At 43.2% G+C, this 12,383-nt stretch overlaps 1 protein-coding gene across 3 annotated transcripts in view; it reads right to left on the reverse strand.

The window, feature by feature from the left end:
• Nucleotides 1–4,037: 4,037 nt before the first annotated feature.
• Nucleotides 4,038–12,383, reverse strand: part of APBB1IP (amyloid beta precursor protein binding family B member 1 interacting protein) — a 66,999-nt gene continuing 58,653 nt past the window's right edge. For 2 of the 3 annotated variants that reach the window (XM_063324621.1, XM_063324620.1), the window contains exons 13-14: nucleotides 8,330–8,427; nucleotides 4,042–5,990 (exon numbers count right to left, since the gene is read on the reverse strand). In XM_063324621.1, coding sequence (XP_063180691.1) covers nucleotides 5,454–5,990; nucleotides 8,330–8,427 — 635 coding nt within the window. In that variant the 3' untranslated portion in view covers nucleotides 4,042–5,453. Of the gene's footprint in view, nucleotides 5,991–8,329; nucleotides 8,428–12,383 lie in introns of all 3 variants that reach the window. The other variant, XM_063324622.1, reaches the window with a different exon arrangement.

Raw genomic sequence — 12,383 nt, forward strand, 5'->3', positions numbered from 1 at the left:
CCTTATGGAACAATCGCATAAATACAAAACATTTTTATACTGCTTTTTTCTTCAAAGGGTTTTATAAATGTTAAATCCTATTAGTAGCAAGCAGACCTCTGCATCACCCATAGTTACAGGTAAAGAAAGCCTCGCATCAGGATATAAAGCCAGAACATCCCAAATGAGAGCTGTTTTACAAGCAGCGACACGTACTGCCCGCTGTGCTCATCGTGAGGCTTCTCTCAGGTTCTTGAAAAACAGCTGAAAGAATGAAGCAAGTTCTGAAAATTGGTTTGACATATTCCTCTGGCTGCAGAGAGTAGGTCAGCTCCTTCTCCAGCAGTTCATTCATGGACTCAGTCATGTCCTCCTTCCATGGAGGATGTGAAAGCAAATCTCCATTATTTTCCCCCCAGTTTTACCATCCAGTTTACATTGCCTGTTTTTAGTAATTATTCTGATTTCATAGTAGTATGGACTGCTAATGGCGATCAAACTGCCTTAGAATATTCTGCAAGACCATGAGAATTCGTATGTCTTAATGATACTGAATCTCTTCTGTTCTGGTTTCTCCCCCTACCAGAATACGCACAGGTCTCGGTTACGCCGAGAGTGTCAATGATACCCCACGAACAATGGTTCTGTCCCGTAGTTTTGCCACATCATCCATTTAAGTTTCTACTTTTCTGCTCTCAAAAGAGAGAGAGTGTGTGAAAACCACATGAAGCATACAGTTATCATCTCAACGCTCTTTTAACTATGTTTTGTAAAAGTAGAGAAATGAGCCCACACCGTGCTCACCATTTTGTACCACCTCCCTTTCCACTTCTAGGTTTTAATCACTACGGTTTATTATGACAATGTAAGTGTTAATACTGTGTTTCATGATATATTCTCCAAAATCCTTGGCTTCCACCTGCGGTGCCAGAGCTGCCTCTTCCTTCACGTTACATAAACACAGCAGTGATGCAAGAGCAGATGGAGAATAAAAATACTGGGGCTGGTAATCCAAACAGGTGCTTGTTTTACTCCCATCCTCTCCCTGTAGCAGAGGACAGTTATGGGGGGCAGCAGCGTTGATCCCCCACACGTGGACTTCTCCACATGACTCTAACCTTTCTAATCCTAAGGACTGATGGAAAAGTGGTCGCTTGAAGTAGGTCCTTCTTCCCTGTAAGAGCCCAAAGATGACAGCTGCCGAGACTGCTTCCATTTGAGCTATGGAGAAAGGTTAGAAAAAACAGGCGGCAATTTCAGATCTTTTCAGACTAAAATACTGTAATCTCTTGTAATGTACCGCAATCTACAGGAATAAGACAATTTCATATGGCAATAGGTTAGATAGAGGTAGAAGGATTAATTGCTATTTTTTACAAAAAAGCTTTGATTTACAGTCTTGGAAAGGAAGATCTTTTTGTATTTTGCTGCATCTTTTTTGTACCAAATAAAGGCAGATAATTGTGTATCATTAAGATGGTAGCTCTGTTTTTTGAATGGAGAGTTTGAATGCTTACATTTCAGAAAATCAATGCAACCATGTACATACACAAAATAGTTGATAGAAGTCTAATCATCACAGCATTTTAATTGATTTCTGGAGTTTTCTGTAGGCTTTGATTCTTTCTGTTTCGAAGAAAGCTCCACTTTTTCTTTTGTGTAAGATTAAGTGCATGAGTTATGATTGACTGCAGATGTAAAATGTATAAAGTTGAGTTTATTGTGCTGTAACAAAAGAGAAGGGAGGAAATAGGGCCGGAGGCTGAGCATTCTGGTGGGAAGAGTGAATGCTAGGAAAGCCGTGCAGAAGTCTTAGTGATTTTGTGAATTCAGAGGAACTAGCTTATTGTGCAGCACTTTTGTAAGGACATGTTCTGCTTTATTTTGATGCTGGGTATAGATTTCATAAAAGAAAATTCATTTGTTTTAAAAATAGTCGGATAGCAGGAAGCTGTCGTCACTGAAGTGTATCAAAGATGTGCACTCCTAAAACCTTGTCAGAAAAATGACACCCAGCTTTTTAGCATTCAGTGATTCTGCATGATGCTTACTTCAGTTACGTATGGAAAGCAATTGGGAAACATTAATCCTGTTTTTAACCCCTAATTTTAACCCTCCTACTTTTAGCTAGTTAGTATTTTTTCTCCTGCACTTGGAACTAAAACTTGTACTAAGCTTGTGAGCTTTGCACTGGTCTTGAGAGCATTTCTCATTTTGGCTCTTTGGAGAGGACGAGATGCCTTTTGGATGTACTAGCTTGTCAATTCAAAACTTCTAGGTAACATTTGTGTTCATGGGGGACTTGGTGAGAACTTTTTGCTCAGTTCACTGAAAGCAAGGGAGCTACAAGACCATCAAGAGTTGCACAGGCTCTGTCTAGACTGGTATGTAAGATGGCCAGGAACTAGCCCCTTGGCCCATGAACTGGTACCTTAACTGGCCATAGCCGCACTATGGGGGCTCTCTGTACTGGGAGTGACCCCTGCTTTGGACTTGTCCATGTTGTCTTCTGGTGCCTGGCCTGGGCAGTTCCTTAAATTGCACCTGGGGCTGTGCTTAGGCCCACTTTGGCAGTACGGGTAAGCACTAAGCTCAAGCTTGCATCCTCGTCCTCTTTTATTTAGCCGTAGAGACACAGGCGTACAAGCTGTGACATCTTGCTAGCAACGCTCAGTCCTCAACCACAGGCTGCAGACCAAACAAATGGTTAACAGCAGCTGTAAGACACTCCCCCATCCCCGACTTCGCTTACTCTTCCCATGCTTATGCTGCTGACACACCAAAGGAAGGAAGGAGGACACGCGGAGTGGCTGTCCCATGGCTGTTCCTGAGTAGCTGTGGGGATGGGCATGATTACTGCAGCGAGAACATCCCTTAGTGTCACCTTGTCTCAACCAAAAACAAATTAAGTTGTGGGATGTCACATAAACTTTTTTTAGTCACTCATCTGGCACTTCCCTGGCTGAAGCATCCCTGTTCTAGAGCACCCTCTGAGCATCCCCATGTTCCTCTTGTGTCCATCACCACTGGCTCCTTCCAAGAGCCTGTCCTTTTCACTCCCACTGCATTCATTCCTGCTCTTCCTAGTGCTGACGTGGGTGTTTTGCCTTGCATTGCTCCAACTCATCAGGGGTCTGGCTCCCTGATACGCAGTGCTCCTGGTTTGTGCTTTATCAGAGCAAAGTCCTGGTCTTTGCCGTCTTGTGGAGGACTATGCCCCTGCAGCCATCGAAACGTGAAAACATAGTAGGCACCATCTGAACAAAAGCGAGATGGGCCAGCCAGCGCTGCCCTCTGTACTCGGGTAAAAGGGTGGCTCATGGTGCTGTGAACTTGTGGAAAACGTGGAAGATAAGGGTCTACAACTCTTAGGTGAAGTGGGGCTGTAATGGCCAGCGATCACCTCGGTTAGTGTTGCACTTCTGGACTCCACCAAGGATGTTTTCATTGATGTCGGTCAGTGCAGGGCCTGCAAGGTGTTGGGGGGTGAAGGCCAGGCCTTGGTAGCCTGATATACCTGCATGACCTTGGAAAGCCTAAAAGGTCCCCCACCACTTCCAGATTGGTCAAATAATTCGCCTAAATCAAAGACCCCACCAGGGAGTGGGGTCAACGCAGGAACATGTGGCATGACATACTGGTGTGGGGGTGAGAAGGAGGTGGGCCTCACTTACATTATAGCATCAACAGACTCAAAATGCTCCTTGTCTACGCTCAAACAGTGGCCCCTGCAGGCAACGCCCTCCCTGCCACCTCTGCAGATACGTACCTGGCTCTTAGCATCTCTCACACACACACGGTCTTGTAAAACCTCGTATTTAAAATGCTTTTACATTTTTTTCAAGTTCAAAACCAGGGAGGAATATTAACCACAACCTCCCCTTCCTACATACAGATGCCTTCATTGGCCTGCCTCCAGCAGCCACTTCTTCCACCAGAGATGACACGGCTGTGGGCTTTACCATGGTGTTTAAAGCAAAATCATTGCAGTGACAGGAAGAAATGCATGTGGTTCATCACATCATTAGTGTTTTCAGCTTTAAAAAAAGAAAAAAGAGAAGGTTCTCATTTCAAAAGGAAAGGCACTTTATAAAGCTCTGGTTATAGCCTTCACGTTTCTGCTAGGGTGCTAGGCAGGTACGTGGGTATTAACAAACCAACCTTAAACCAAAAATAAGACAAGAGATGACCCAAAGCTCTTCCAGGCTGTGGCAGTGCCTCTAGCTTGTCATGCCCTCTTCTCCCACCACCCCTTCTGGACCCAGGACTACATTTTGACAAACAGCAGCGCTCTCGCCCCCTGCTCTGTCAGCTGCTTTTATGTATTTATTTATTTATTTAGATGTCACGCTTTGCTTTTGATGCTTTTTGTATTGCAAATTACAGAAATATTTATGATGTCTTAGAGATTGTATGCATGAGAAGAGGCAAAGACTGGAAGAAATAAAAAGAAAGACTAGAAGGTATAGGCAAAAACTCTTTAAAATATTTGAAGTCGTACAAATTGCCAGTAAAATGCCTGTTCATTAACTATGACACTTTGCGCAGATATAAAATAGAAGCTGCTTTTATTTGAGAATTAATAATGAACGCTGCCTAAATGAACAATGGAGATTAAAATGGGAGAATAAATGAAAAAAAAAGACGTAGGAGGAGGTATGAGGTACAAAGACTTTCAGAAGACAGACCATTTCTAGGTAGTTTGAAGAAAAACATTAACCAACAGGAAAAAAATCCCTGCTTACCAAGGGAAGCATACATGATTTCGAAATAAAATTTTTCTTTGTCTAAGACTAACCAAATGAGATTAAGTGACATTTAAAGGCAGCAACTGTGAGTGCTGACAGGTATGACTGGAGTTGCATACAGAAGCAGGAGTGTGTAACATTTGTGGTGACACTGACTGGAAATGGCCCTGGTCCTGCCTTATATCTCAGAACAATCTAGGCGAGGTTTTACTTTTTAAGAAAGACAATTTTTTTTAAAAAGGGGGTCATTTTATTGAAAAAAACCCGCACAATTGGGGGTTTCCTGATAAAGAACCTTTAAGGGGAACTCTGTGAAAAGGGATCTTCCAACTTCTCAAAATTCACATGAGAACACTGTTGTATTTTTTTCCTTCAGCTCCCATTCTACTAAGAGGCAGCCACAGAAGATGCATTTCAGTCACTGGCCAGCTCTGCAAGTGCTGCTCCACCATCCCTTGCTGTCCTGACGGACTCTACAGCCAAATCTTACCTTAGCCTGATGCTGGAATTGTAGTTAAGGGCCGGGGGGGGAAGGAGAGGGGAGCAAAGGGGGAAGAAGCAGGTCATAGGGACAAAGTAGGGGACAGAGGGCACCCCACCTTACTTCTTGAGACCCCCAGGAGGAACTCTGAAGGAGAATTCCTCCTGGAGGAGCCTGATCCAGCACAACCTGCTATGATGCCTCACAAAAACAGCTGTAGCTTGAAGTCCACCTGTTCCTAGAGTTCAGGAGGTGGTGCCCCTTTTCTTCTCGAGAGCTTTCATTAGGTCAGACATGAAATCTGCTTGCCTGCCTCCAGCCCCAGTTAGAGGTGGCCCAGCTGACCGTGGTTCTCCATCTTGTCCTGTGTTTTCTAGCCTTTTTGAAGGAAGTGGCACAGGTTTCTTTGTCGGAGGTGGTGGCTTACTGGAGACAGGTGGAGGTGGAGGTGGAGGGGGTAGTGGTAGGTCCCCATTACCACTGCTGGAGGCTGGTGGTGGTGGAGGCACAAAATCAGGAGGAGGTTCACAGAAATCAGATGGTGGTGGTGGTGGAAAATCAATCTTCAATGTAGGTGGCGGTGCTGGAAAGCTGTCTGGATCTGTTAGGAAAACGCCGCTGTCTCGTTTGACTTTGGAGGGTAGAATTGGTGAAACAGAAATAGCAGACGACCGCCTTTCAGGTGGAGGAGGAGGCTGCAGTGAGTTCCTCCTACTCTGGGATTTCTGTGGCCTCAACATTGACTGTGCCAGGGCAGGCGCAGTGACGTTATTTGACTTGGCCTTTAATAAGCAGAAGAAATAAAAGGACAAGACACAGTCAGTGCATGTGTAAACTAATGCCACTGCTGAAGAGCAGCAAAAAGGTGTGAAAATATATGAGAAGAGTGCGGCAGACAGACAGCGAAATGAAGCAGAGTACATTTTGCCTGAAGAGTGCAAAGAGTATTTTGTTTTCTTTCTGGAGCTGCCCACAGAGCTTTGACAGTGGAAACCCCTATGTTGAGAGTATTCATAGCACTTCGTCAAGTGCTGTCCTCAGAAAATGAGTGCTTTTAAATTTCAAAGAACTGCAGTTAGTAAGACATACAAAGATACTTTCTTGGTGTTCCACCCTGCTGTTCATTCCCTGAGAACATGAAGACTTAAAAAAAAATAAAAATACGTGCTGTGTTTTTACATCCAAAAATAATGAGCAAGATTTGAGAACATAAAAAGCAGATGTAGTTTTGGCTCTTGTCCCCATCTCCCATTCTAGCTGGAGATCCAGAGTTGGATCTCTCAATAAAGCTGAAGTCACCTATCTCTGCCAAACTCATGAGACACAACAAGCAGTGAACCAGGAAGAAAGTGGAGAGATTTGGGAATTTAAAGTTTCCATGTCTGGATTCACTGCCCCCCGCACTCTGCAGCATGGGGTGACATGCATTCACCCGCAGGGTGGTACAGAGGGCTCCCTGTGAAGCGTGGCACTTGGGAAAGCCGCCTGTCACCATTCTGTGCAGTGCACAGCAGGGGAAAGATGCTCCCTGGGTGACCTGGCAAGGGCCACTAATAAGCCTGGGGAAGGGTGTCTTCCTGCTGGGCAAGGCACATGCGCACGCGTCCTCCACTTCCAAATCAATAGTGCGACAAACAGGACCTTGAAGCCACTAAGTTCTAGCCATGTTTGCAAGGTCACAAGATGTTCAAACCCTCTGACAACTTTTTTGAAGGAAAAATGAATCAAAGCACCCATCATACAAGTTAAGAAAAAGAAAATGTAGGATAGCAGTTCATTACGGAGATGTTTAGGTGGCTTTTCTTTTCAATTGCATTTGCTGGTCGACACTCTGAAGATAAATAAAGCCCATTATTGATACCTGAATATAATTTGCTCTTCTTTTATTTTCAGGTAGCAACTGATAGCTGATGACAGTTACTACACAAACATGCTATCTATTCTCGTAAACCTGTGGAGAAGTCTGCTGTCCTGAAAAGAAAGCTTTGTGACACATTCATTTCTAGTTGTGCTAATTTATCAGTTTAGATCCAGCTAGCTTAGTGCTCTAACTGTAGCACCGTGCACCCTGAAAGACTTCAGCTTGATCCTTTGGTCCCAGGCTTGTAAGAAGCTGTGAGATGAGGGAGGCAACATGTTTGCTTCCGCCAGAGAAAACTGCTCTGTCTGCAACCCTGCAGTCAGCAGTACTAATTCTGGCATTAGCTAAATTTAAGACGCATGCCTTCTCTTCCTCGCTCTCCTTGCCTACAAAGATGGAAGTAAACGAAACACAGGAGGAGGGAACCAGTGGCTGAGTTCTGAGAGCGTGATCTACTCCAGAGGAAGTGAGGTTCAGAACAGAGAAACAGACCTTTTTAAAGGAGGAACTCAAAGACAGAAACAAGAAGCGTAGGACGCGTAATGCAAGGTGACTGCAAAATCCTGGGAATTTAATTTCATTTGTCCTGTGCACTTTATGCATGATGGAAGGACTCTGAATAATGAACTGCAAACAAATGAAGGGGTTTTTTTCTGTAGTATGTTTTCGAAGTCCTCATACTGTACTCTACTGATATTTTTACAACTAGAGATGGTGCAAGTAGACGATATTTGGAGCTTAACCAAGGAATGCATTTAAAGCCTAATGAAAACATGTGATGTTTTCCCTTACTTCTTCACTTTCTCCTTTCTTACACACTCATCTTCATCTGTGCACAGTGTTCCCTGCTGAAAACACTACTGTATCCTTTGTGTTACTAAGGCAAGGCCCGTTTTCTGGCAGAGACAGAAAACAGCACCGAGGTTCTGATGGCACAGACTCTTTGAGACTGTCCCAGTAGGCACATTCCTATTCCTGCTACATGAACTCACAGCTACTTGTCCTGAAGAATGAAAGTGGCGGATGCCTGTGCCTTCACCTGCCGGCAGTGGCTCCTTGTTTCTGTGCAATGGACAGGCTGTTTGCAGCGTGTGAAGTGTGAGGAGGGGCAGCAAACCAGCCACTTTACCCAGGAGCCAAATCCTTGTCACAACGGTACACTGGCACTTTGAGGGGGGAAGACAGAGGGTGAAGAAAAACAAACTTGAAGAAGTGGTTCACAGGTGACATTTAACTAGTGCACTGGAAGTAACTGCTGACCTGTACCTCTGATGTATCCACTGTCTTCTGAGTCTCAGGAAATTCTGCACTGGAACGACGAACAATTTGGGGAATCCGTCCATTTGACTGAACAGCACCTGTGACAAGGAGAGGAGACAGAGGGAAGAGAGCGTTACATTTATGTGATATTAACCAGATAAGGTTAATCTTTGCCAGTTTCTTAGCAAACTAAGAAAAAGGCTATAAAAACATCTTTACAACTTCCACTAAGAAACCACCTGTCACACATTTTTTTTATACAAAATTTGGTAAAATCCATGAGAACGTCTGTTTTCTGCTTCAGGATTGTTTTGTGACTTTTCATATTCAGTTCATTACCAAAGGAAAATAAACAAGTTCCCGTACATTAAAACTAATATCTGTCCACATGCCTCCATGGTTGTAGCTGACAATCTTACAGGAAGTGGAAGTGGCAGAATTATGAAGACATATGACAGAAATTATGAGAGTGTGTAAAGGTGTCGACAAATGAAGAGCTTTTTCTTCTCACTCTTATAAATGGTGATTACAAAAGGGGACCATTAAGGCTGACAGAGGAAGAGAGAAGGGGAACTGGCTTTGGAACGAAAGCTAAACAGAAACCAAACTGGCACACTTAAGCCCACCCTCTGGCCTTCCACTGTTTAAATACTTGTCTTTCATAACAGCATTTTGAAATAGCGTGCTATAGTATTACTACATTCTCAGTTTTTATTGCATGGGTTTTTTTCCTTTACTTTGGGCTAAAGATTAAAAGTGCCATAGTTTCATATCAATATGGGTCATGAGAGCTGAGGGTTTGAAGTCCTACAGAGAGGCTGATTCATTTTCTTTAGTAGGTGAGCTAACGGCTCTCAAACTTCTCCCCCATCTGGAATCACGGAAGATTTGTGAACCTCACTGTATTCTCGGATTAGTGAAGATCTGCTAGCTGGCTAAGTTAAAACTCTGCAAAACGTCTGCTGACCATTACTGTGTTTGTAAGGGATATGCATAAATAACCCAGTACTGTCAAATGGAGTAAGTGAATGTGAGACCAAAGGACAAATTTTTGTGTTTAATTATGAAAAAATACCGAGCCCCTGTATAGCCTGATGAGGATTAAATAAACTCTCCAGTTTAGTCTAGGATTTTTGGAAACTGTACATACCAAAGTAGTAGACAGTGTTTGGTGCCTAGATACATACATTTGTAAAGCTTAATGACTGCCTTAGCTCTATTATAATTTACAGTTCTGAGATCCAGTAAAGTTCCACTCACGTACTTCTTGGATGCTAGCGAACCCTTAGCTGTCTACACTAGAAGTCTAAGCACAAGGATGGTTTTAATCTTAACATGTATTTTTCTGATTAGCAAAGAGGTTCCACGAATATGATAAGAAACAGAATAAATTCTTTTTATTGCCGTGCCTGCAAATCACATGACTGACAGAGAAGTAAGACAAACTCTGCAGTGTATTGCATTTACTAGGGCTATTTAGGCTTCAAGGGATGACAGAAGGTGGTCTGAAGTCCTTGTGTTTTATATTTGTGCCTGCATGTTTTTCAGCATATTTAATCCAAAGCACCATTTTGATCATTCAAATTACAGACTGTGTTTGTTGAAGGATTAACATGGATGTCAATAAAGAGATAAAACCAATCTTGTGGCTGTAAGTGCTCAGTGGAGAGTAAATCCCTGGGTTCTGTGTCCATGCCCTCAAGTGGAGCAGGTTACTGTCTCTCCCCACTTCGCCTGCTGTCCATAGCAGAGCAGGAGTTTGGGCTTCACACTGATGCAACAAGAATGCAGCCCTCAGTCATGCTGAGATTTAACTAACATTTAAATGAAAGGGCAGAGAGAGATCCACTCTATATAGTGCAAGGTGTAGTGTCCTGCTTGACAAATACCATATACCAGAAACTTGGGATCTGGATAAATGGTAATCTGTTTCTTCTGTTAATGGATTTCATAAACTATACAAGACTTGAAAGCAACATTTGCTATATCAACTCCTGCCACATACCTGCACATATGCTATACACAAAGTCTGCCAGCTAAAGGACCCCCAGTCAATCCAATATGTGAGTTCATGCATTCCACTATCAAGATTTATTTTTAAATGTTATAGTATTCTTTGCAAGTCAGTTTCTCAAAAATTTTATGTTGAATTAATATTTTTAAGCAAAAAAAAAAAGAGAAGTAGTCTGTCCTGGTTCCGGTGGGGATAGGGTTAACTTTTCCTGGTATTCCATGCCATGTGAGCCACGCCCACCCTGAGCTGCCGGGGGAGGGGGCAGGAAGTTGCTGCTTAAAAGCGGGCTGGGGCGTCTGGGGTCCGGCAGGTGAGTGGTGGGGAGCGGCGGTTCCGTAATCGCGTTTGTATATTCCCCTATCCGTGTTGTTGTTGTTTGCCTGTTCCCTTTGCTGTTCTGTTAAACTGCCTTTGTCCCAACCCAAGAGTCTTGCCTTTTCTTACGATCCTTCCTGTATTAGGAAGGCACGTGCGAGCGGCACGTGGTTCTTTGTTGCCATCTGAGGCTAAACCACAACAAGTCCAAACATAATGCAAAACATAGATACCCAAAACATAGAATGCAAAATATTGAGCCCTGTAGTGATATGAACATCTGAATAAAGCAACATCCTTCATCTTTCAAACATAATGATATTGTGCTGGCACACAGCATACACTGTTTTTTAGTGTCCAAAGAAACCCATAGTGAGGCAGAGAGGCAAACAACATATTTTGCCTCAGATGCACCTGGCACTTGCGACACTTCAGAACCACAGACCAGTTTGGGGTATACGCGAACACACAAATGCTGGCTACAGCAGTGCGACCAGGGAGCACAGGCTACATGAGATGAGAGAACGAAGTCACACTTGCCTTCCTAAGCATTGCTTTTGGCTGCCACTGAAGTCAACAGAGTACAGCCCCCTGCTAAGCTCACACAGGACTGTGGTTTTCTATAGCAGATTTTAGCCTATACTGAAATCAGACCATATAAATGGCTATACAGCCATTTGAAAACAGAAGAAAACATGCTTTGTTCCATTTCCAAAACATGAGCCAACAACTACTCACAGTCAGGCAGTTCAGGTTATAGTATTATAGTCAGGCTCCAGGTTTTATACAGGGCATTAATGATAACTGTATGACAGGAACAATCACAGCGACTTGCCCCAATTAGAACGCTAATGATCCTTCAGAGATATTTCCATAGAGATAACATACATGACTAAAATCTTTCCAGGCTATTTAACCATTTAATGGGATCCATTAGTTAAGATTAACAGTGTATTTGATAATCACATGCAGTATTCCTGGATTCTAGTCAGGAGCTGAAGTTATACAGATGTATATATACACTTTATAAGGCCTCAATCCTGCCCACATCCAGTACAGACTGCAGCACCAGCATGGAGCCCCACTGGTGAGCCACCTCTCTACTGCCATCAACACCAGAATATAAAATGCTCCACAACTGTCCCATCCACCCTCACTAACATATCCCTGAGTACAACCGTCAAAAATCTCCCGATCTCAAAACAGTCTGTTACTGGGTCTCCCTACCCCAAATGTGCATTTATTACCATGATTTGACTCCAACAAATAGTAGAAAGACCACATTCTTCTCACATGTACTAAAAGGCAAACTAAAGCCTTGGAAAGGTGTTTGGAGGATTTTGATTTGTCTACATGAGAAGTCAGAAGATTAACTGTCAACACGGATTTTGACTTTGCGTGTCTTATGATAGTAAGTACTTGGCCAGCATGTCCTTCCTAATAAATAAAGTATACCTTAAGCATGTAAACTAAAAACATTCATGCAAGTTACAGCTAGTATCATGCACTGCTGTATCTGTACAATGATAAAATAGGTAACAGCAATATGATGAAGCTCCTGGAAAAGTAAAGTTAGGGAATAACCCAATCCTTTTTTCCTCTATGTCCTTCTCCTAACACCCACACCGTTATCATGCAAATGAGTGAAAGGCTAGGAAAGAGAGTGGCTCACTCCATAATAATCTCTTTCTGAAATGATCATTCTCAGAATATCCCACTCATGGG

This window comes from Chroicocephalus ridibundus, chromosome 2, assembly GCF_963924245.1.
Source record: "Chroicocephalus ridibundus chromosome 2, bChrRid1.1, whole genome shotgun sequence".
In the NCBI taxonomy this organism is placed as follows: Eukaryota; Metazoa; Chordata; class Aves; order Charadriiformes; family Laridae; genus Chroicocephalus; species Chroicocephalus ridibundus.